General features: G+C 49.6%; 1 protein-coding gene and 1 long non-coding RNA gene across 2 annotated transcripts in view; one reads left to right on the forward strand and one right to left on the reverse strand.

The window, feature by feature from the left end:
• The first annotated feature begins 13 nt into the window (after positions 1-13).
• LOC148644673 (uncharacterized) lies at positions 14-1,467 on the forward strand. Its single transcript, XR_015928757.1, has 2 exons — positions 14-66; positions 842-1,467. It is a non-coding gene; the product is annotated as an uncharacterized LOC148644673 (long non-coding RNA).
• Positions 1,468-2,084: 617 nt separating this feature from the next.
• The window catches only part of cbfb (core-binding factor subunit beta), a 30,033-nt gene continuing 6,652 nt past the window's right edge, over positions 2,085-25,465 (reverse strand). The window contains exons 4-6 of the mRNA XM_088613675.1: positions 9,916-10,032; positions 9,378-9,473; positions 2,085-4,362 (exon numbers count right to left, since the gene is read on the reverse strand). Of these exons, the coding sequence (XP_088469801.1) occupies positions 4,294-4,362; positions 9,378-9,473; positions 9,916-10,032 (282 nt within the window). The 3' untranslated portion in view covers positions 2,085-4,293. The remainder of the gene's footprint in view (positions 4,363-9,377; positions 9,474-9,915; positions 10,033-25,465) is intronic.

The raw sequence follows: 25,465 nt of genomic DNA on the forward strand, positions 1-25,465 counted from the left end.
GTACATCCGGGTCAGGATGCGTGCGGTGCGGAGACTCCCGCATCTGTTCGACCTCTTGAGATAAGAGTTGGTACTCACTGCTGGTTATGCCGCTGTTCTTGGAAAGTGCCCACCCCGATTGTTGCTTAGCTTAAGGACGTAAAACCTGTGATTTTTGTGCAGTCACGAGAAAATAAATCTTGCCCTTCTCCCTAAAATGAGGACTGCTTAACATTTTATTTAATTTTAAGGAGTCAATTTTCTCCCCTATGTGAAGGACTCTGTTAAAAGAAGGAGATGCAACTGTCTTTAAAGTGATTTTTTTATGGATATATTTATTAGTTATCATGGTAATATTGATCTTTTACAAATTACATTTATTACAACACATGGTACTGTAAAATAATTACATTATACATTACAGTACACGTGTTCTGTTTTTAAATAGGTAATTAAATAGCTTTTCTTCAGTCTCTATAGACAGCCAGTATAAAAGGATTTTAGAGCAGAAATGAGCATGATTGTTTATCAACAGGGAACTATGTTAAATGCCTCACATTAATCACTACTAAAGCATTTTAATATCTATATTTGGAGAGCTATCTTATAGTGAAGTCTTACAGCTGCTGAGGTGGTGTCAGAGCACTAACCTGGACTTGAATGTGAGTAAAACAAAGGAACTAATAGTAGACTTTCGGAAACACAGGCCACACACTCGCAGCCCACTCAGTATTGATGGAACAGAAGTGGAAACAGTCACCAGCTTTAGGTTTTTGGGAATTCACATTTCTAATGACCTAACCTGGACTGTGAACACGGACATTATCTTGAAGAAGGCTCAGCAGCACCTCTATTTCCTTAGGTGCCTCAAGCGATGGGGGATGCCGGTGAATTTCTACCGCTGCACCATCGAGAGCGTCCTCACCAAAGGGATCACCGTGTGGTACGGCAACACCTCTTCTCGAGAGAGAAAGGCACTGCAGAGAACGATGAATGTGTCCCAGAAGATCATTGGCTGTGGTCTCACCGAGATTAAACAGCTCTATGTGGACCGCTACTGTGGTAGAATTCTGGCCATCACAGAGGACAGTCACCACCCATGGTGCATGAGCTCTTCACCCCACTGCCCTCAGGCAAGAGCTATAAGAGCATACGGACACTTACCACCAGATTCCTCAATAGCTTCTACCCACAAGCAGTGCGATTGGCGAACACATTTGGCCATGCCCCTCGGACCACACCTACACCATCTACCTCATTGTAATTTTATTTATTGCACATCTGTAGTCATTGTTTACATGTCTGCATTGTTTACATTCAAACTGTTTACTTGTACAATGTCTACTGTTTGTTTGTAGATTGTCTTTATGCACTGTCTGCACCTTGTGTTTTACACTTTTTTTAACAATCTTACTTTCTGTAAGTAAGAATTCCATCGTACCAGTACATGTACCAGTTATATATGGCAATAAAGGTCAAGTTCAAGTAGTGAATGGAACAGTCGAATAAATCTCACCCCATTGCAGAGGGCAATTAAGTACCCCTGGGACAACAGAGCCTGTAATTATGCAGTAATTGACAGGTCCCAGTGCTGTAGGTGTCTCTAATGTCAATGGAGACTTGGAGGATCCTGTCCATTGAGTTCAGCAATGCCAGGTGACTCTCCGTCCACATTGCAAGGCCCCAGGGTTAAGGCTTCTGTACCTGACGGTGTGTGATCTGTGGGGTTTTTGGGATCACCTCTGTCAGTCAGACACACATATCCAGGCTTTTGTTTGCTTTTTCTCCAAGTACTTCCTACATGTGAAGGGTCATCAAAAGCTTCATGAGAGACTCATGATCTCCCAGCTGTCACCTGGATGCTTCTCAGAGCTTGGACAAGCCCAGCACAGGTGTAGGTACAGCCTCCAAAAACAAAGTCACCTCCACCAGAGGTGCTCCGGACATCCAGGAGCCGGAGGCAATTTGGCAACGCTGGACCACTCTTGCCAATTTCCTGCTCGGGCAGCTTCAGGGCGCTCTGACCCACTCTGCCCTGAAGAAGCCTCAGCACCTTTCCATTTGAGCTTAAGTAGGAATAACATGACAGCAAACAAGAGGTCATGTCTGTTTGATACAAGTTTATTAAGAAAAAAGGAAAAACAAACATTAAACACTTCAGATGTAATAAAACAAGAACAAAAAAAGACAGCAAAAGCAATTTCATCACTTAAGGCAACTCCTGAAGGACAAACAACAAGTTGCCACTTCTTCATTCCAGGAATGGAAAACAAGGCTCCACTTGTGTCAATAACTTAACAGAATTAAGTAAATAAAAAATAAAAAAGGAAAGAAGAAAGCTAACCAGCAGGGAGTGAACCCTCATCTTAATGCCAGCACTAAGACAGGACATGGGCAGAGCACAGGCATGTCAGCAACACTGATGGGAGAGGTCAGAGGTCAGAGGTCAACCCAGGCTCTCTTCAGCCAGGCCTGCTCTTCACGTTCCAACAAAAAAACACCAACCAGCAAAAACACCCACATAATAAAACCCAAATCCGCTTTTTGGTAGTAGCTGGAGGTAGGTTGCATTAACAGTTCTGGTGTATAATATATGCTACAGCACTATTGCAAAATACAACAGTATGGTTTGTGGGTTGAATATAAATCGGACCCAGACTGTCTGTTAAATGGCGTTTAAAAAAGAAGCAGGCGTTTCCAGATTATGGTTTGAAATCCATAGAAAAAGACACAGAAGGACAGGCAGCGAGAGAAACGCGCTGTGCTGCTAACAAGACCCAGTCCTGTGGGTCTTTGCTGTCAGAGCCCTGCAAGTAAAAACAGTGCTAAAGAAGCACGGTGAGGACTCCCCAGGCGCACCACCCATCTCCCCCTGCCTTTCCTCCTGCACGCCGGTCCTGCGCTCCCCCCCTCGCCCCCTCTCCCCCATCCCCCTCACAGGCACGTTCGTGGCTCCTTCCAACATTACATCACAGTCCCCTCCCTTAAAATACAGAAACCATCCCCTGCTGCCGATCTCCGAGGGCCTCACTCCAAAATAACATTTTAAATTGGAAGCCTTTGCAAAAGCCACAAAACACGATACAATGCAACCGTTGGCAAAGAAGGCTGGACATTTTCACCCGATCCCTCTCAACTCGACTCTTAGCACCCCTGGCAACTTTACTGAGGGGGAGCTTGGACCTTTACAGAGCTGCTCAGCTTGCTCAGTTTTCCTCCTGGTGTGGCCTCTGTGCAGCTTGGCTTTAATGTAATTCCAGCTGAATAAGCAGTTATCTCCCGTTCCTGAATGTCAGCCTTACTCTCTCCTCCATGCCTCGCGAGAGTTTGGCAAAGATAAACCCAGATCTCCAACATGAGAGACAGGAGCTGACCTACATTTAATAAAGCTATACCTTTGTTTTCAGCAGTTTAGTTTCCAAATTCCAGCTCTAATTATTCGGTATACAGTTTTCCAAATACTGTGCATTTTTCAAATGTATCCAATAGGTCTTGGTGCTAAATCCTTGATCCTTTAAAGTTTTAAACAGGGCTGGGAATGCCAGAAATGCAACATTTTTTATTTTTAAAAATCCACTGCCACTGTGTGCACGAACACTGACTCCACAGAGCGATTAAAGACAGATCAGTTGAACAGCGAGTGAGGCCTCTCCAGAAAGGAGAAGGGGGTGAACGTGTCTTGCAGTGAGCATGCTCTGAGCTACAGTGACTAATGTGGATCTGTACTGCTGTTTCTGCTTTAAGCATTTTCACACACGCTTCAGTCAGACAGGAAAAGGAGACAGAGCGCGAGAAGTGAAAAACTCAGAAAAAACAAGGAAGTGTTCTTCACCAGCAGGTTATTTTTCTTCCTTTTTCTTTAAAAACTGATTTTTTTTCTTTTCACGGAAATCCCGCAATAAACCAGGAACAATTTTTGACCTACATATATATATATAAAACAAAGAAAAAGTAAACATCCTGACTTGTCACACAAACTGTTAATAAAAAATAATCAAATGCCATTATTAAAATAATGCTTAAAATAATAAGCTTGCATAAGAAACAAAAGAATTTTAAAAAAACCTGCAGAAGAGGTGTTACAAGCTCCATGCATACGATAGAAAAACGGTGGGTAATATAACTTAAAACATAGTGCAAACCCCTGGGGGAGAGGTCTCAGCCAGCCTTCCTCCCCCCCCCCCCCCGGCCAGACAAAGGACCAGCAACACCCCTCCAGCCCCCTGGACTTTGGTCTCCTGTTCCACTCAGACGCTGGCGAGTTGAAAGCCGGCCGAAACGCCTGCATTCTCACAGCCGGACAGCAGGGGGCGCTTAGCGCAAGGTCCTGTCTTCGCCGCCGCCCATGTTGGAGCCGGGGCTGGGGTCCTGCTGCCGCCGCGCCTGTGCAGAGAGAGCGAGTCACGGTTACCCTACACGAACTGAAATAGCTGCACTACAGCATACTGACCGGCAGAAGGCACAACAGCCCTGAAGAAAAAAAACTGCTTCTGCGGGATGCTAAAAAAAAAAATCTGTTTTATGTATGTGTGGGTGTTCAGGGGGGCAGAACTACAAAAAAAAAAGATCAGAAATGCAGAAATAATGCTCATATAGAAAAAAAATTAAACACCCACGACAAACTTAAAAAGATGGCAACTGCAGACGTCTGTTCGTAGCTCGGACCCAGTGGCGGCTCTCTGGTGGACAGGATGCGAAGGAAGTTTGGGGATCAGTGTTATCAGCCACAGGCTTTCATACGATTCTTTCCTGCGGAGTGAGCATACCAGCAGCAGTCACTCAGCTGCTGCACTCCTCTGTGTGTAACCTGGCTTTTCACAGCTCTGTTGCAGCTGACAGACCTCAGCAGTTCAGGTGAGGATTCAGAAGAAACACAGCTCAGTGTGTAGTCTCCACACACACACTCTTCTGCTACACAAACAACCAGATCCTCAACCTGGGATGCCCAGACACAGGTTTCCCACATTCCCCGTTAATCAGCTGCAGCTGTGCGAGAACGAAGCACAGCCCCTCTGTCTCGGGACCCCGGCTCTGTGGAGTCACATGGACACCTCCTGGTCTCTTTAGCTCAGTGACATCTACACTCCAGTCTTTCTCCTCAGAGACCGCTAATCAGGGTGGAGCATGGCCAGGATTTCCTTTTCCAGAGCAGAAAACACTGTCAATACATTTGCAGTTTGAGATGGACCATCATCATCATCCCAGCGTAAGGGTGCCCAGCGCTGCCAGCTCTGTCCCAACTTCCCAAACCACGGCCGGATAAAACCGATCTAGCAGTAACTCCCTGCACTTTCACTGTACTGTAGGACAAAGGCCAGTAACTCACAGCAGTGCTGCAGACGCACCTGACAGGCCAGAGGCCAGTAACTCACAGCACTGCTGCAGACACACCTGACAGGCCAGAGGCCAGTAACTCACAGCACTGCTGCAGACACACCTGACAGGCCAGAGGCCAGTAACTCACAGCACTGCTGCAGACACACCTGACAGGCCAGAGGCCAGTAACTCACAGCACTGCTGCAGACACACCTGACAGGCCAGAGGCCAGTAACTCACAGCACTGCTGCAGACACACCTGACAGGCCAGAGGCCAGTAACTCACAGCACTGGTGCAGACACACCTGACAGGCCAGAGGCCAGTAACTCACAGCACTGCTGCAGACACACCTGACAGGCCAGAGGCCAGTAACTCACAGCACTGCTGCAGACACACCTGACAGGCCAGAGGCCAGTAACTCACAGCACTGCTGCAGACGCACCTGACAGGCCAGAAGCCAGTAACTCACAGCACTGCTGCAGACACACCTGACGGGCCAGAGGCCAGTAACTCACAGCACTGCTGCAGACACACCTGACAGGCCAGAGGCCAGTAACTCACAGCACTGCTGCAGACACACCTGACAGGCCAGAAGCCAGTAACTCACAGCACTGCTGCAGACACACCTGACAGGCCAGAGGCCAGTAACTCACAGCACTGCTGCAGACACACCTGACAGGCCAGAGGCCAGTAACTCACAGCACTGCTGCAGACACACCTGACAGGCCAGAGGCCAGTAACTCACAGCACTGCTGCAGACACACCTGACAGGCCAGAGGCCAGTAACTCACAGCACTGCTGCAGACGCACCTGACAGGCCAGAGGCCAGTAACTCACAGCACTGCTGCAGACACACCTGACATGCCAGAGGCCAGTAACTCACAGCACTGCTGCAGACACACCTGACAGGCCAGAGGCCAGTAACTCACAGCACTGCTGCAGACACACCTGACATGCCAGAGGCCAGTAACTCACAGCACTGCTGCAGACACACCTGACAGGCCAGAGGCCAGTAACTCACAGCACTGCTGCAGACACACCTGACAGGCCAGAGGCCAGTAACTCACAGCACTGCTGCAGACACACCTGACAGGCCAGAGGCCAGTAACTCACAGCACTGCTGCAGACACACCTGACAGGCCAGAGGCCAGTAACTCACAGCACTGCTGCAGACACACCTGACGGGCCAGAGGCCAGTAACTCACAGCACTGCTGCAGACACACCTGACAGGCCAGAAGCCAGTAACTCACAGCACTGCTGCAGACACACCTGACAGGCCAGAGGCCAGTAACTCACAGCACTGCTGCAGACACACCTGACAGGCCAGAAGCCAGTAACTCACAGCACTGCTGCAGACGCACCTGACAGGCCAGTAACTCACAGCACTGCTGCAGACGCACCTGACAGGCCAGTAACTCACAGCACTGCTGCAGACACACCTGACAGGCCAGTAACTCACAGCACTGCTGCAGACACACCTGACATGCCAGAGGCCAGTAACTCTCAGCAGTGCTGCAGACACACCTGACAGGCCAGAAGCCAGTAACTCACAGCACTGCTGCAGACGCACCTGACAGGCCAGAAGCCAGTAACTCACAGCACTGCTGCAGACACACCTGACAGGCCAGAGGCCAGTAACTCTCAGCACTGCTGCAGACACACCTGACAGGCCAGAGGCCAGTAACTCACAGCACTGCTGCAGACGCACCTGACAGGCCAGAGGCCAGTAACTCACAGCACTGCTGCAGACACACCTGACAGGCCAGAAGCCAGTAACTCACAGCACTGCTGCAGACACACCTGACAGGCCAGAGGCCAGTAACTCACAGCACTGCTGCAGACACACCTGACAGGCCAGAAGCCAGTAACTCACAGCACTGCTGCAGACACACCTGACAGGCCAGTAACTCACAGCACTGCTGCAGACGCACCTGACAGGACAGAGGCCAGACACGATTAATTTACATTCTGCCAGAGTGGACAGGAGCGCAGTATTGATTGTGGAGAGTGGAGTGGCGTATCTCCAGTCAATAGAGGTTAGATTGGGCCTGACAGATGGGTAAGCCTAATCAAAAAGATCAATACTAATTATATATTAATACTTTCACTCTGAGCGCATATTTCTCTCACTAATCTGATTTATAGACCATGCTGCTTCTAATAATTCTAAAATGGCTCAGCTGTAGAATTTGTGTCTTGTTTTACATCTCCAGTCATACAAATTGATAAATGTTGACTTTCCTTAAAAGGAAAACTATTTAACTTCCCCAGGATACCTCCTTGAACTGACTGAAAGGCCAGAATCTTTGCTAAATCTCTCTCAGGATCACAATCAGACCGAGACGGGAGAGAGCAGGGCTCTTGGCTCTCGGTACGAATTAGGAGGCACCATGTCTCTGGAGTCCACAGTGCTGCTTCCTTCTGCATCTCACAGGCCTGCAGTTTTTACTGCATCTCCAAAGTGCGAGGAGGAAAATCAGTTAAAAATCAAAAGCAGTAATAACGATTTTACGTTCCCTTTCGGAAAAACAAATTATAGGTTCAAGAAGACCATGTGACTGTTGAACATTCTCCTTCTTACAACAGCAGAAGGATCTGGTGTTACGGTGACCGAAACTCTTTGTGCTGTCAGCGTTATTCCCAAACACCCAATCCCTATTAAAAAATAAAAACGCCTGTAGCTCATAGGTCTAAAATGCTGCAATTTGTCGCAAAAGGCAATGGTGAGGTTTCGAAAAATGAATTCAGAAAGGTTTCTGGCTTCAACAGAAGGAGAGACTGTCATGTGTTGCCAGGCTGGGGCGGCTGGTTCCCAGCAGGCCTTGCAGCCTGCTCCCCGGGGGGCGAGGGGCGGGGCGCAGCCGGGTCTGGTCTCTATTAGAGGCGCCCAGGAGGATGGCTCCCTTCCCCGGCCGCTGGGCGAGAGGCCGAGGCAGAGACCGTCCGTCCTGCGTGGCTCTGCCCCTCCCCCTGGCTGCGGCGGCGCACAGGAAGGGGATCTGATTCGACACAGCTGTCCTGCAGCTCACTGCTGGGACATCCGCTGAGCCCCCCGGCCCCCCCGAAAGCCTGGAACCCCTCGTCCTTGATCAGTCTTCCATGATATTCCCTATTCCTGCTGTTTCGGAAGTGTACGCAAATGTGGAGGAGAAGGGTATCCACTGACTGGCTGAGAGAGAATGAACACCCCCCCCCCCAAACACAAAACCTCACACGTTTTACTTTAATCAAAAACACAGGATCGCAATGCGCAAGGATTGTCCTGTAATCCAAGATGAGCTTGCTTTTATGTTTACTGGCAGGCGAAACTAGCATCTCCAGTGTCTGAGAGACGTCTTTGAAGCAACTCCAGTTTCTGAGCTGGATAATAGGGTCAGGTCTCAAAGTGTCCAGCCATGGTCCTGGAATTCTATCAAGAGGTCCAGAATTTTGCTCTGAGAGGGTCCAAAAACCTGTTGTTTAGTGACTACAGAACACAACTCTGTGCCCCTGAGCTACACTGAGCCGGCCTAGCTGGGCACAGCCTGTTGCTACCAGAATGGAGCTCTCTGCAATTCCCACACTCACTGTCATGGCAAATCACTCAGGACACGCTAAGAAACAATGCCCTGCCTTGAAAGCAGAGCGTCAAAGGTCACCCTGTCAGCCGCAGGAAACAAGTGAGATTCCAAGTGGGGTAAAAGCTCTTGATACATTACATGATAAAGAGATCAAAAAGGAACTTGTGTAAGAGTTCCTCACAAGAGACCACAGAGCCAGCCTGGTCTCTGAGAGAATGTCATTCCACGCTCAGGCTCATGAACTCTTCAGGAAAACACTGGTAAAGACCCTCTGATCAATGAGCAATGAGACTACTGCAACCTGGACTGAAAGGCCTTATCACATTTGTAAAACATGCTCTAGAAATGAGCAGCTTTAGGACCATGGATCAGAAACACCAAGCACCAGACACAGCATGCCCACAGATATACCTGCTAGTCAGCTAGCCTGGCTTGGAAGAAACTGGAAGCTCCACTTTGTTGGGGAGATTAAAGAGGTGGATCGTTTGAGCATGGCTGACTAACGCCCCCCCCCCCTCACCTCCATGTCCTCTCGGTGAGAGCGGTCCCTGTCCTCGAAGTCCCGGGTCCTCCTCCGCGCCTCCTCGAAGGCCTGCTGGGCCAGGGCGTCCTCTTGCTGCATGGACACACGGGCAGAGGGATGCAGTGAACTGACCGCTACTGATAAACACAGCGCTACCGCATCCCGATCTCCAACCTACAGATCAGGACTCGGCGGTGCAGAAAGTGGCTTTTGGCTATAGTGTCCATAGAAGATCACTTTATTAAGGGCGCTTGGAGCCCCCTGACTGACAGAGTGCAATACACAGGGGCTGCAGGCGTATTAAGAGATGAAGTCATGCCTTAACAATCCGAAGGAAAAGCCTGCAGGTCTCCCTCCTCAGATCATCATCATGATGCTGAGACAGCTAAGGTCCGTAGCGATGATCGGCCATGTCCGCGCTCTGGATACTGGATACAGTGCCCAGGTATGTCTTGGACGACCCGGCGGCCCTTTCCAACCTGCCGGCAGATGCCGCTGGGAATTGAGCCCGAGAGGAGGAGCAGAAAGGCAGTACCTGAGCCCTCTCCTCGTCGAACTCCAGACAGCCCATCCCATCCAGACGCTGCAGGTCGATCCAGCCCCTCCAGATGACACACACGCCGTTCAGGATCATGGGGGCCTTCAGGTACACCTGCGGCACACAGACACAGGCTCGTGAGGGTCGGGGCGCAGCGCTGAAGTCCAGCCCACTTACAAACCAAAAACACAGCGAACCCCCAGTTTAACAGACGTCACCTCAACGGGTAACCGGTTCTAACAGAAAAAACCCGCCGAAGGGGAATTTCGGCTATGAAGCACTCAGAAGTACCGGACTTTCCCCGTAATAACGGGCAAAGTACAGGGCTAACGGCACAGTGGTGGGTGAGCTGCTTACGACAGGAGTCTGTGTTTCATAGGAGTTAACACATTAAAAAAATACATTCATTTTAACATGTTTTAAAATGCTAACAATAAGTTAAAAAAAAGCTCTGTAACATGGACAAATAATAAAACAACGAAAAATTTACTACTACATAGTTTACAATTCAGGACTATCAATGGTACCCAATAGGGGTAGGTCAGCTGCTTAAAATGGGTGCTGTTTGTGTTCCATATGATTTAGTAAATTTTATACAGTATATTTACATCACATTAACTAAACAGCTTGTATATCTCTGATAAAAAAGACACAGGAGCTATTTTCAATGACTTCATTGATTGCAATTGTTAAAGTCAAAAGGTCCAGAGGCCTGCATGTAGTATATATAATTATGTAATGTTATATATGTTATGTAATTATGAAATTCTGTTTCTCATGTCATAGTGTGTTTTGGGGCTGAAAAACATCAATAGTGATTTAACAGATATTAGGAACACCCCTTCCCCTCTATTAGTCTGTTAAACGAGGGTTTACCGTACCGTACCCAATAGAGTAAATCAATGATTTGTTGGTTTATTGAAAAGGAAGGTGGGCTGTACCGATACAAGTGGCCTGACTGATTAGATTTGTATCCACCGTACTTGTCTTGGATAAGTGCATCCAACTGTATTAACAACAACCTAATTAAAATGGACTCAGAAATGAAATGAAGCAAAGTCCCAGCTGATAACTAACTCTCAGTTACTATGACAGCCTGGCCAAGAGACTCACACCACTGCAGCGCCGGCAGAGAAAATGGCCGACAAAAAGCATAAATCACAGGGCAGGGCAGAGCTAACGAGAGTGGCGTCAGGCAGAGCAGATGCGAAGGTGGCCAGGGTTGCTCACTCTGTGGGTCGCCCGGTCACTGGCAGCGGCCCACTGCAAGGACTGGCGCCCACGGGCATAGCTGCTCTTGGAGGATCAGTCTGATAAAAGTGCTGCAATTGGAGGAGGGCACAGAGACCTGCCAAAGATTATGGAGACAGGGAGGGGACCTCTCAATTAATGGTCTATGATTCATCAGCCCTTGTTGTGCTCTGGTTAACATGACACCCCCCATGGTCCAGCCTGGGAGAAACACAAGAGCACATGCTCGTATACCATGGCATAGTACATGCACAAGTACCACCTGGTGTATTTGGCAGACAACTGTACAAAACACATTAAAAAGGTACTTGACTGTAGACAAAAAAAAAAACACTATAATGAGAACCCAGTCCACACTACTAAGCCAATGTTTTATAATAAATGATTTACATGAAACACTCCTTTGATTTCCTGAATTTTGCATAGATATCCACACTTACATACAGACAAACATGGCACAGATGCATATTTTGAAAGAGTTCTTCCAGCTGGACAGCACCTAGACCACTCTGCCTGCACACCTAGCTTCAGAGTCCCGCATCTCCAGACACTGCACACTGGACACTGGACACTGGACAACAGACGCCAGAGTCCCCACCAGGGTCTCGGCCTCACGCGGGTTCACAGTGGCCAGCCACCCTCTTCATCACTTCATATTTTTCAAATATTTTCATCTACAAGAAGAATGCGCCTTTAAGAACAAATTCAGAAACGCCAAGCAGAATAACTGCAGACGATACCTCGAGTAACCCCCCAGGCAGGAACCCACTGAAAATCCAACAGAACAAAAATGGGCATCAGGCTCACCCAAGCACAGGGCCGGGAGTGGGGAACGCTAGCACATCAAGGCCAAAGCGCAAGACTGCAAGCTGAGTCACTTGATTGACATCAGCTGCCGTGAATGTGCAGATCTCGGTTACACGCGGTACCCAAGACCACCCCTGTCTGGGGGGTGGGCTCCGAACGGCTGGCGTCTCTGCCCTCACGCTGCAATTAGCATGAAAGACGAACCTCTTCCATATATAAGTGGGCACAATCTGGGGTCTGTACTTTCAAACAGATGTCTCCCATTATAAAAAAAAAATCATCACAAGCAAGCTGTTGGAAACCATCTCCAAATGGAAATGAGGAAACCATTTATGGCGCCAAGTAAAGACCTACTTCTTAAATACACTTAATTATGATCATATTTTTACAGCACTGTTTTGCTATTTAAAGACTAAAGACTGACATGTTTATACATCCAAAATCTCTGATCAGAGCTTCCTGCAGTTCTCGTGTCTCTCTCTTGCGGCCCAGGACTCCTTGATAAAATATAGACTTGGGCACCACAGGCTCTGCGCACTGTTTTGCACATGCAGTGCTATCCCACACGTCCCAGGAAAGACCGGATCCTTCTGAGATTGTGTGTGCATCCATCTGGCCGGAAGCCACATCAGTATCGAAGCTGCGAGGCACAGGAATGTGACCCAGGACCACTGCCCACAGGCAGCTGCGCTCCCTGGTGAGGAAGACGGGCAGTGAACACACACAGAGCTCTCCAGGAGCTCCAGAGAGTGAACACGCACACTCACACACAGAGCTCTCCAGGAGCTCCAGAGAGTGAACACGCACACTCACACACAGAGTTCTCCAGGAGCTCCAGAGAGTGAACACGCACACTCACACACAGAGCTCTCCAGGAGCTCCAGAGAGTGAACACGCACACTCACACACAGAGCTGTCCAGGAGCTCCAGAGAGTGGACACACACACTCACACACAGAGCTCTCCAGGAGCTCCAGAGAGTGAACACACACTCACACACGGAGCTCTCCAGGAGCTCCAGAGAGTGAACACACACACACACACGGAGCTCTCCAGGAGCTCCAGAAAGTGAACACACACACACACAGAGCTCTACAGGAGCTCCAGAGAGTGAACACACACTCACACACAGAGCTCTCCAGGAGCTCCAGAGAGTGAACACACACTCACACACAGAGCTCTCCAGGAGCTCCAGAGAGTGAACACACACACACACACACACACACACACACACAGAGCTCTCCAGGAGCTCCAGAGAGTGAACACACACACACACACACACACACACACACAAAGAGCTCTCCAGGAGCTCCAGAGAGTGAACACACACACACAGAGCTCTCCAGGAGCTCCAGAGAGTGAACACGCACACTCACACACAGAGCTCTCCAGGAGCTCCAGAGAGTGAACACGCACACTCACACACAGAGCTCTCCAGGAGCTCCAGAGAGTGAACACACACACTCACACACAGAGCTCTCCAGGAGCTCCAGAGAGTGAACACACACTCACACACAGAGCTCTCCAGGAGCTCCAGAGAGTGAACACACACACACAGAGCTCTCCAGGAGCTCCAGAGAGTGAATACGCACACTCACACACAGAGCTCTCCAGGAGCTCCAGAGAGTGAACACACACACACACACAGAGCACCCCAGGAGCTCCAGAGAGTGAACACACACACACACACAGAGCTCTCCAGGAGCTCCAGAGAGTGAACACACACACACAGAGCACCCCAGGAGCTCCAGAGAGTGAACACACACCGATTCCAACTCTCTTCTCAGGCAAAGTAGGCAAATGAGTTTCAGCAGGAGCCACACAATGACGAAGAAGAACTGGGGGTGACCAGAAAGAGGGACACAACCCTATAACAGGCAGACAGGAGCAGCCCGATTCCACCTCCTAACAGGCCGGAGAATCTGCTCCCCGTGCATCTCGCAGTCCTGAGAGCCGTAGGACACAGCATCTCCCTCTGCAGGGAATCTCGAAGCTGTGATCCTTCTCTTCCCGCAAGTGAAACAAGCAGAGTTGTTCCGAACCTCAGCCCAGAGCATGCCAGGTATTTAAGGCACCAACTCAAACAGAAAGGCACATGCCTTGAGCTATCAAAAACTGACAGCACAGTAAGCCTCATTCAAAACCACTGCGTGCCGCAAGAAAATCGCTACATAAACACAAGATAAGAAACGCCTGCACTGAAAATCCAGTAGGCCTAAAAACAAAATCAAGATATTGAGTTCCTTGCACCAGCTGAAAAATAATTAATAAGGATTCTCTAAAATGTATTCATTTTTCTCTAAATATTAATTTTTGCTTTCCACAATTCAATATGTATATAATTTCACCCTTCCAAACACATCGTTTATAGTCCCTTCAGCCATTAATAACAAATTAAGCCTTTTTGGGGTTTGGGCCAGTAGGTACATTTATAACTCCATCAAACTAAATGCACAGTTTTTGTTGGGAAAGAGCCAGCAGCGCAGACATATGAGAAAACCATCTATATAGAAATATTCTAGCCGGTTTCTCTTGAGAGTTGTTTCAGTGTAAGTTCTATATAAACGCAGTTTCTTGGCCTGCTTGGAGCTATTCCAGTAGATTCCTACACAGAACACAGTGTCAGACCTCTCAACCTTGGTGTATCAGAATGCTGTACAGCTGATCGTACCTGCTGCCCCTCTAACAGTCCACACCAACACAAGCAGAGTTTCCCATTAGAATACAGGCTGTTTCATTGGCACTTGCTTAGTTTTTAAAGATCTCCACGCATATTATAAAGCACTAGAGATAAAATCCTGTCAATGGATGTCTATAGAGAAATCGGATCCTGGTTTTATTTTTTACATGGAATCTGACACCAAGTGGGATGTGAAATCTCCCTGAAGCCGGGGTGCGATTGTTGTCTCCACTGTGTTGCACAACTGTGCTGTCTTCTCCTGGCGCGGCTGGCTGAGCCCCTGTCCCCGAGCCCCCTCCTGGCGGCGGCCCTCGCTAGACAAACACCCCAAGAGAGGCGCGGCCCCGCTGCCCACTCTGCGCCATGCCCCGTTCACATGGGCAGCGTGCCAGCACCCACAGGCTGGGGGGGGGGGGGTGCCGGAGAGCACAGAGGACAGCGGGGGGAGAGTGGGATAGAGTTTCGGCTGCTGGATGGCTGCCCTGGACCGGGGCCTGCCTCGCTCGGCCCGGGCCGCGCTGGCTCGAGGAGCGTCTGTGGAGAACCACAGCGCGAAGAGAGAAGAGATCACTGTGCTGCAGCAGGCTGGGTGGGGCTGGGTGGGGGGGGGTTTATACTAGAACTCTATTTAACGAGAGCCTTTGATTCCGGCCTCCAAAAATTCCACTTGTGTTTTTGCAAAAAGGGAGTCTTACAAGTGAAGGTACTGGAGGATCCATGCCGCTTACACTACACATAATGCCACTACTTAAACTGCTGTCTTTAAAAAAAACAAGCAAGAAGTTAAAACCATGCATGCTCAATCACAATGTTTAGATTGTGCTCCTTTTTACAGAACGCAGATAATTTGCGTGGTACCCCAGTAGGCGTCTTCGAGAACACAAACTAATTGCCTGGGAAGGAATAATGCTTCTTTTCTGTTGGCATACAGGGAGCAGACACCGTGTCCAGACAGCAAAACAATCAAGACAGGAGGGCCTGGACAAGTTCGCACAGAGCTGCAGGATTCAGAGTGCAAATAATGGGACTCCGCACTCAGACACACAACAGGTGAGAAAAGCTGTCGGAAAACAAACAGAGCGAGGGTGCAGTCTGATTTATTCAGAATACCCTGTTCGCACAGCGTGGGAGCAACGTTCAGAACGCGGGGCACCTTGCTTGGGACACAAACGCCATGCATGGAACGGTCGATGCAGAAGCAAAACCAGGCGCTCCGTCTCTCCCCTCGAGCTCCGGCCTCTGACGTCCCCCCACGGCGCCGGGCTCACCGGACACAACACCCCGCCCCGGTCGGGCAGTAACCTCGCCCAGCGGCTTCGTTTTTTTCCCAGCGAACTGAGCAAGGAGGCCCTTGTGTTTCAGGCCCCGCTGTCGTGAAATCACCACAGCTCTTCCTGGGTTATGCTCCAGCTGTGCAGCTACACTGGAAGGAAGCCGAATGCAATATCCAGCCACCCTCCACCGCACAGCGGCCACTCAATATCCACCCGCCGCAGCCTGGCGACACATCAATTCATTTTAATTGATTTTTATAGAGCGCCTTTCACAACAAGGTTGCCCCAAGGCGCTTAACAAAGCATGTGACCATACATGTTGTGAATACGGAACAGAAAAGACCAGAAGGCAATGGAGGAGAGGAACCAAAAACTCATTAGTAAGGAGAGAAAAAACCTCTAGGGGTCCAAGGTCAACTGGCTGCCCGACCCCTTTGGGCATGCTAACATTATACACTTAAAAAAAGGAATAAATGAATAAGGGTCTTAATCCATCCATCATGTCTTCTGTATGTCAGTACTCAGTGCAGATCTCTGTAGACCAGAAAAATCCTCTAAAAAACGATAGCTATATCCACGATGACATCACCAGCCGCTCTGCATTCACACTTCAGTTGGAATTTCCCTGCAGTACCGCAACCAAAGGCCCTTATTTATTTCTGAAAGACCCTGAAGTATGATAGCCATGGGCACAGTTCCTTTTTTGTCAACCACTGTTGTAGGGGTGGGGGGGGAATGCATTCTGCATCAATGCACAAAACTCCATAATCAATTTCTTAATTTTTTTTTTAATATGCATGGTACTAAACATTTCAGATAACAACAATACAAGGTAAAGTAAAGGACAAATAGAGAAAATAATAATGGTTAGTTTTCTGGGCTTAAGAGGAAACTAATTGTGTGGTGAAACGTAAAGATGTACTGTGTAGGTTAACAAGTGCACCATGCTTACATCTGAACTAAACTAAGCTAAAACTAAAACTCCAGCCTGCACCCTCTGCTTGGAAAGCCACTGTATGGGCACATTTGGGATTTTATGAAGTTAAAGGTAAAACTGAACTGGATAAGAGCCCCGCAGTGTGTGTGCAAGCTGTGTCATACCAAGATAAAATATTTCGGGAATACAACGAGCATGCGAAATCGTATTTCACGTTTCCATCCGGAGTCGGAGGAAAAACGGCCTGTTCTTGTTGCTGCCGAACAGAGAACCCCCGAACAAGTGTTGAAGCTTCCACATAGTTCGGAATGGGTGAAGCAAATCACCAGGTCTGGAGCACGTTTTATCGCAAAAGATTTACGCCCCTACGCCATTGTTGAAAGCCCGGGCTAGTAAAAATGAAATAATAATAATAATAGCTTACACTTATGTAGCGCTTTTCTGGACACTCCACTCAAAGCGCTTTACAGGTAATGGGGACTCCCCTCCACCACCACCAGTGTGTACCCCCACCTGGATGATGCGACGGCAGCCATAGTGCGCCAGAACGCTCCCCACACACCAGCTCTCAGTGGGGAGGAGAGCAGAGTAATGAAGCCAGTTCATAGATGGGGATTATTAGGAAGCCATGATTGGTAAGGGCCAATGGGAAATTTGGCCAGGACGCCGGGATTATACCCCTACTCTTTTCGAGAAACGCCCTGGGATTTTTATTGACCACAAAGAGTCAGGACCTCGGTTTTACGTCTCACCCGAAGGACGGCGCCTGTTTACAGTATAGTGTCCCCGTCACTATACTGGGGCATTAGGACCCACATGGACTGCAGGGTGAGCGCCCCCTGCTGGCCCCACTAACACCTCTTCCAGCAGCAACCTTAGTTTTTCCCAGGAGGTCTCCCATCCAGGTACTGACCAGGCTCACACCTGTTTAGCTTCAGTGGGTTGCCAGTTGTGAGTTGCAGGGTGATATGGCTGCTGGATACCAACCAATCCCAATGCTCTACAATGACTCCAGGTTTTGGAATCATTGAAGAAAGCAAATAGAGTGGCAGTGACCTGTGATGCGTGGACGCTCACTGCAACAGAATCCTGTATCACTATTACTGAGCACTACATCACCGATGAAGGGCAGCCCGTGTCTTGCCTACTGCAGTCACACAGTAAGAAAAAAAAATCATCACGTATAGAAAAAAAAATCGAGATGCATCAAGAATCGATTTGGAATTGCATTTTGGCACCCTGAATCGAAACCGAATCGAACCGCGAGGTGCCTAGAGAGTCCCACCCCTCCTCTTTTGGCATGATTAAATCGCTGCACCTCAGGCAAACGCTGACCTCTGGGACAGCACCAGACTGCTCAGGGACAGAGCGCCTCTCGCTTCCATCGCTATGAACCTGAAACGCCAAGGCGACCAGTGCTGAGGCAGCGAGCTGCCGGCCCAGTGCAGACCCGAAGACTCCTCCGCAGCGGAGAAATGTTTTCATCAGCAAATGTCATTTTAATTGCAATGTGCACGCAATCAATTTCTCCAATTACAGCCTCTGCAACGCTAGCAGCCCAGCAGCGCGGCCACCCTCTGGGGGCCAGCCTCATCAATCTCCTGCGCGGGAGTTATTAAGCGTGTGTGCGTGCCTCTGTGTGTGTCTGTGATTAAAGCTCGGGGCAACAGCTTGCAGATTCAATTACTCCTTTGACTTGGGGGAGCTGTTTCAAAGACCGAAGAAATTAAAACCGAGCAACAAGTCAGCTGCACACTGGATGAGCGGATCGCTGGAAAGGCTTCTGCACGTCTCGCAAACTTAGGCAAACTCTTCAAGGGAAGGGAAAGAGCCCTGGATAAGAACTTTAACTGCAGAGATGTCACACACATCAGAGCCTGGAGAGGGAGTGAAAGATCCCACCAGGCTGGAAACGGGGAAAAGAGGAATTCGGCTCTCCGGCAGATCCGCAGAGCAGCCCCTTCCGGCCTGCGAGCAGACTTTCAGCACATGTCCAACAGGAGCCTCTCTCTCTCCAGGGCCTCCGGGGGTGCGCTGGGCTAGACAGGCAGACACACACATCTGCTCCACGACTCCTCAGTCACTGTATCGGCAGCGGGACACAGGGGTGCCCTCTGCCCAGTCGCCCCGCAGGTACGTGGCCTTACGGGGGCCGTTTGCTGATATAATGCGACAGGGATGCTGCTTCGCCTTTTCATCCTGACCCGCAGGGGAGCTGGAGAACACGCGGATCTGCAGCAGAGACGGTTTAGCCACAAGCTTCCTCCGCAGAGCAGCAGTCACCCCCCACCCCCCAGCCTCACGGCCACCCCCTCCCCTCACCACTTCCTCGCTCAGCGAGCGAGCGCAACTCGTGGAGCAGCAGACAGAGCTTGCCGGAAACCCGCGCCGGAAACGATCCTTTTCATTCCGCGGAGACCTGTGTCCAGCTCGTCCGGCCCAGGGACTGGGGGGGGGGGGCGAGCAGTTGGTGGACGGTGGAGGTGCCAATCACAGCTGTCCCGATGGCCAGGGCGGTTTGTCCTCCGCACACCAGCGCAGGAAATGGGATGAAACCACCAGGAACATGTTTCACATCCCAGTGTCAGCCAGCGCTCAGAGCTCCCACAGCGGACAGCCAGCAGCCCAAAGCACCCGGCTGGCGTGGCCTCGTCATCGAGTCAGAGAGGAGGAACAACTGAGCGCAGCAGGGCTGGTGTGTCTAGAGTGCTTTGTTAAAAAAGCATACAAAGTCCACACCAGGTTGTTGGGCTGCAAAGAACCTGAATGGTGTAGTAAAATCAAATAAAAAATGCTGCTCCTGAAAGCCTGACTTCCATTCCCAGGAGAAGAGTTCAGGCCCCCAAGCATGCGATGACTGGCCTGTGATTAACAGCTACCTCATCCAAGAGGGGTCTGGAGCAGTTTGAGTGATTGCACAAATCCCACAAAACCCCCAGATCCCACGGAAAACTGAAGCCAGATCATTTGCTGGCGAAGCTGCTTGTTTTGAACGTTTTGGACGATATCAAATGTAGTGCAATCAATACGGACCATTCAAAACCGAAGGCACGTCTCATCAGTTGCACCTCATGAGCAAAGTGTGTGGAATGCTGCTGGGATGATCGTTTGTTTGAACAGTCAGCTGGAGCCGAGGCAGTCGTTCACCATGGGGGTCATTACGTTGGCTCTCTTCGTACTTAACACGGCAACACTGGAGCCGCTGAATAGAGGGCCATTATTCACAGGAGGAACATGTGGCCCAGTGAGTCAGAAATGAAGCAGCAATGCAAGTCAATCAATTTAGCTTGGCTGGGATATTGTTGGGAGCCTCTCTCTCTTGCTTTTTTCTCCTCGTCCAAATTTCTCGAGCGGGACGCAGGAACAACAATCAGACCCATTTTCCTACCAGGCATGTAATTAGGACAGGCAGACTAACTGCATCACTACCCTCCCACAGACCGGGTGAGTCAGCAGTCTGCGACACTCGCCACACTCGCTCTTGCCAGCCACAGGAACCAGTCAAGACCCCCACAGGAGTCTGCAACACCCCCCCCAGCACACGCACTCAGTGCACTATGCTTCGCAATGCCGGCTGGCGCACCCCAAAACCCCAAACTATCAGCTGTCTCACAGGGGAGACAAGTCATCACACGCCCAAAAGAGGAATCGCCTGCCCACAAGCCCAGCAACACAAGTCATCACCAGACTGGAGCCACAACCCCCACCCCCCACCCCCTGCCCCTGCCACAGGCCGTCCCATCGATGTCCTGAGAGCAGCTGACCTGCTGCCCTGGGTGACTCACGGTGCAGCACAAGTGTGACTAATGATTCCAAAACCGCTGTGTCACCTTCCCCTCAAGTGAACCATCACAGCAGCGGAGGCACACCTGCTGACCTGCTGGGATCCGAGAGCCAGGGCAGGAATTCCCCCAGTAACGGGACCCAAGATCGACAAATCTCACTCACCGGAAAAAGCTGCAATACTAGATGTTGTTGTTGAAATGTATGCCAACACAGGGGCGTTTTATTATTCTTCAAGTTGGAGATCTTAAGTTATTTAACAAACACAGAAGTTAAAAGGCAGCCTACCGTGCGTTTCGGAACTGAAAACATTTTAAAGAGCTCATATTAAATCTCAGATCTATTCAGGGTTCAGATATTTCAGTGCTCTGGTGAAACCAAAACCTGCAGTGATAACATTTTACAACAACAATGAACTCTGAGTACAACACCACCTGAATAACCAAGGCACTGCCTTAGTTATTGAGTCTTCAGACACTCAACCACACTAAAATCCACAGTTATTTTCAAATGCTTGTCGATATGTTGGCTGTATTGTTCCCGCAGGTCTCTAGTACAGGGGTGACAGTTTATACACCACTAACTCAAACCAGCTCAGACAAGGTCGTTTACCTTGGGATTTGGAAAATTAGAAAGGTCAATATTTACATTAAATGTTCATGTCTAAAACGGATTCCCCTGATCCGATAAAGAGTAAGATTTCTACACCTACTATTAATTTTCTAATAACAGAAAAGCAATCTCTGGTTTCATTTACAACTGGAAGTTTAACGGAGGAACAAGAAGTTGGTCTTGGTGTTTAGGTGGACGATGCCGAAGATGCTGGCCGTGTGCAGCAGGAAGAACAGAGAGGGCCCCCCACTCCGCGCAGGGCACCCCGGCTCTTTCACACACACGCCCGGCCGCTGGCTTGAGCCGAGAGAGCCAGGCGTCCGGGATGGAAAGAGGAACTCCGAGCTCCCGCCCGCCCGGGGCTCCAGAGTGCTGCCCAGCTGCGACGCACACTCCTGCGGGCGAAGCAGCAGCTACACAAACAGCGAGCTGTTTAATCAGAGGGTGGCTTTCGGACTCAACGTTCACGCTATTGTGTCGAGGTTTGAAAAAAAAAAAGCCCTGAAAGAAAACCTACAGCCGCACCTGTAGCCGAACAAAGAGCATTAACCGTGTCCTGACCGGCTCGCCACGCCCCCACTCACAGAGCGCCGGGGGAAAGGAGCCGCGGTCCGGAGACAGGTCTCGGATAAAACAAACAAGCACGCCTGTAAGGAGATGGACGGTTTTGGGCCAATGGAGGAAGAGTTCTGAGTTACAGCACAACAATAGTTTTAGTTTCCTTAAATAACGGCCATCTGAACAGGCGAGCAAGGGGCGGAAGTTCATTCTGTTCGCTGCTCTAAGGGTTGTGGGGGTCTGGAACCAGCTGCTCTCCTGTGGGCTCTCTGCGTGAAACTGGGGATTGGGAAGAAACCGGACGGCCTCCCCCGAGTTGTAACCTTTATTCCTCGATGCTTGTTGGGACACGAACGATCAGAAAGTGGGCCCCATCCACCTGCGGGAGGAGGAGTAAAGCGCTTCTTCGACGCCGGGCCTCATGTCTGGGTCGAGCAGCAGACAGCATGAGCGGAGCACATCCTGAGCTCCAGGCCCAGCTCCAGCCCACGTGGGGCTCGAGTCTCTGATTCAAACGGCATCTTTTCCAACACAAGCCACGGGTTCGTGCTCAGAGACTTTACACCACAGTTCCGCACCTATTGTTTTTTTCAGGCCCTGTCCACGTCCGTTACCACGGTGTCAGCTACAGGACCGGATTCCCTGGGAGTCATGCGCTGTAGCGGGCCGGGCCGTCCCGTTCAGAGCGGGCCCCGGTACCACTGAGGAGACGTCCTGCCTGCTCCCGGACCTCACCGCCTGGCCTCACGCTGCTGAAAGCGAGTCTGTCCATCACCTCATTACCACCACACTGTCCTTCCCCCCTGCACATTACCCAGGAACTAAACCCTTATTGGCCTTTTAGGCCTTGAGCGTGAAATCAAGTGAACCGCTCATGCACGATGAGCAGGCTCCCCACGTTTTGTTAAAGCTATGTTGTGTACAAAGCAGAAGGAGGGCCGACTGCTCCTGCGTGTTGTGCTGGCGTTGGAGAAGCAGGCGCCTGGCATGTGCTGTGATGCTGCCTGGCCAGCCCTGTGCGTTAGGAACACGTCAGACAGCTCGAGACAACCCGGCCTTCATCGCGCTCAATTGCCTTTAATTATACATCGCCTCAGGCAGCGAGGGAAAAAACCGTTTCCCAGCAGTCACACGGAAGAATGCAGCCCACACTCATACGCCAGATTTCTCACCTTTATCCGGGCTTTTTCTGAAGAAGGCTGCCCCGCCTTCCTTCACCACACAGGCCAGCGACCAGGTCGCTGAGCACCGTCCAGAGAAAGAAGGGCTGAGCTCACTTCATGCGTTCCTGCTACAAAGATTTCTCTTGTGAAAAGCTTAGGTCAGGCTGCTTACATCCTGCTCTTTCCAGATTTTATGTGCATGACACTCGACAGTGATACACAACTGAGCAACAAATCAGCCTGTCGGGAGAGGGTAAATACTGATGCACAGAGCTGCGATCAGAAAACACACGTGCAGAACATCAAGTCAGGATGCGACGTTAAAGCAGAAATATTTTAGGTACTTCTGAAAGAAGTCTGAGCCACATTTCCTTATTTAGCACTGTGGTTCCTAAACATGCATGAAATGCAGCCAAAGGCATTAAAAGTTTTCAAAAATATACTGTACATTAATGCACAGCTCCCAAATGGAACCAGCCCTCTGCACTGAGCCACAGGGCTGTGGAGCGGTGGGGAACCCTCTCTCCTCTGTTCCCTGTGATCTGACCAGCTGACTGTGTCATTAAGGACACATCTCAGTCCTCTGCACCTATTCCAAATCCTTTAGACCCTTAACTGGACTCAATTCCTTGTAGGCAGAGATCAAAATCTGTGATTGATTTTAGCCTAACATGCCTGAAGACAACATCCTTTTTATTGATCCTTTCTTAGATTTTTTTCATGAATTTAATTTTCTGGGCTTCATTTCAAAAACCAGAAGAAGTAGAGACTGATAGGGGTGCTGTCAGAACTCTTGATGTGAAACTCCTGATCTACAGTATCACTTCCCCGGGCTGTGATCGATGCACAGGATAAGAGTTTCACACACTGCGCAAGAATGCTCACATTCTGGATCCTGTCACTGGGCCATTTCTTCTGGCCTCTTCCCATTTCCCAGACTCGGAGGACATGAAGATTTCTCTGGCAATTCAGCACAGAATACAGGAAGAGTCAGGCAATGATGGAATTCAAGTTCAAGGGGCGGATTGCTGAACACTTTGATTGCTTGGCTCTAAAAGTGCATTAAAGACATTTGCTTTTTTGTCAGAACCTATTACTGCACATTACAAGCAGAGCTTTTATCCATTGCTCGCTGTTAATAAAACATGAACTCGATTAAATTTTCAGAGCGTAAACCAGCGTTTCCTGGTGCAGAAACATTCAGTTAATCGGGTGATGAAAAATGACTCTGAACAGGTGAAAATACTGAGAAATTGAAAAGGAACAATTCAGAAGCCGGACCATAGGGGCCCTTCCACCGCAGGCACAGGGGCAGTAAAATATGGCCATTCCTAGACAAAAACATTTTTTGTTATATCTACCTGCAGCAGAGAGGGATTTTTTAAGCTTGGTAAGGTTTTTAAGAATCCCCCAAGGGTCAAAAAGAACAAAGGCCCAGTGATGTAGTACCACAGCTGGACTCTTCTTGAAAAAGCGCAGTGAACGTGCTGGACAGAGATGGTGCCCCCCTCAGCCAGAGACCCTGTCCTCTCTCACGGTTCCCTGTGGTGGCCTCGTTTACTAACGGCCGACATCAGAGGCATCACGTTCGACTTTTTAAACTGAAGGCCGAAAGATGGAGGCGAAAGGGAGCAGCTGGAACCCAGAACGGTTTCCGGGCTTTTCCACTCAATGTTGGAGTGACAAAAACAAACTCAAAACAACACGATTGAGGAGATGTCACTCGACTGCAGAAATCGGGGGGGGAAAAAAGAGCAATGCGGGAAAAAAACACGGCCTCGGATCTTCCCTACTCCCTCCTGGGAGAACGGGAGACAAAACAAACTGCACAAACGACGTGATGACGACATCAACTCCGACTTGGACACTGGTGAGACATCCTGCTCAGACATCCTGCTCTGCCTGGGAAAGAAGGGTCAGAAGCAGGAGGCTCCTGTGTGGAAGAGCACAGGACACCCCATGAGCCAGGGCCTGCACCCTCGACTTCAGGCAGCGCTTGTGGAAGCATGCGGAAAAGATTAGCAAGAGGAGCTGCGTTTTTTTTAAGGGTATCCTATGCCTAGATAAATGCCTCCCCCACTTTCCTGTGCCCTGCTGCTCTCCTGCGGTAATATTCCAGGAGGTTTCAGACCAGCAGCAGATCGCGGGTCCTAGGATCAACTTTCTCTTTACATTTTTAGATTAAAAATACACGCACATGCCAAAGACAAATCTTCAAGAAGTCGCCTCATTTCTCTCTTCCTTGTTTTTCCAGGGCGACCATAATGTTTATTCTTCCCATTGCTGATTATTTAAAAACCTAAAAAACTGCAAAAGCCGGAAAACCTGGGTATTGTGGTCTTTAGGACTAACCGTGTACTAAAAACAATTTGTGCAAAAGGAAAGGAATCACAACATGCTCGGGATCTAAGATTTAGATCAAGTGTTTAAATGCATTTTGAAAATCCTTGTGCACTGAAACTATTTTACACAGACACCGGATG

This window comes from Lepisosteus platostomus, chromosome 20 (genome assembly GCF_059453375.1).
Source record: "Lepisosteus platostomus isolate fLepPlt1 chromosome 20, fLepPlt1.hap1, whole genome shotgun sequence".
Classification (NCBI taxonomy): domain Eukaryota; kingdom Metazoa; phylum Chordata; class Actinopteri; order Semionotiformes; family Lepisosteidae; genus Lepisosteus; species Lepisosteus platostomus.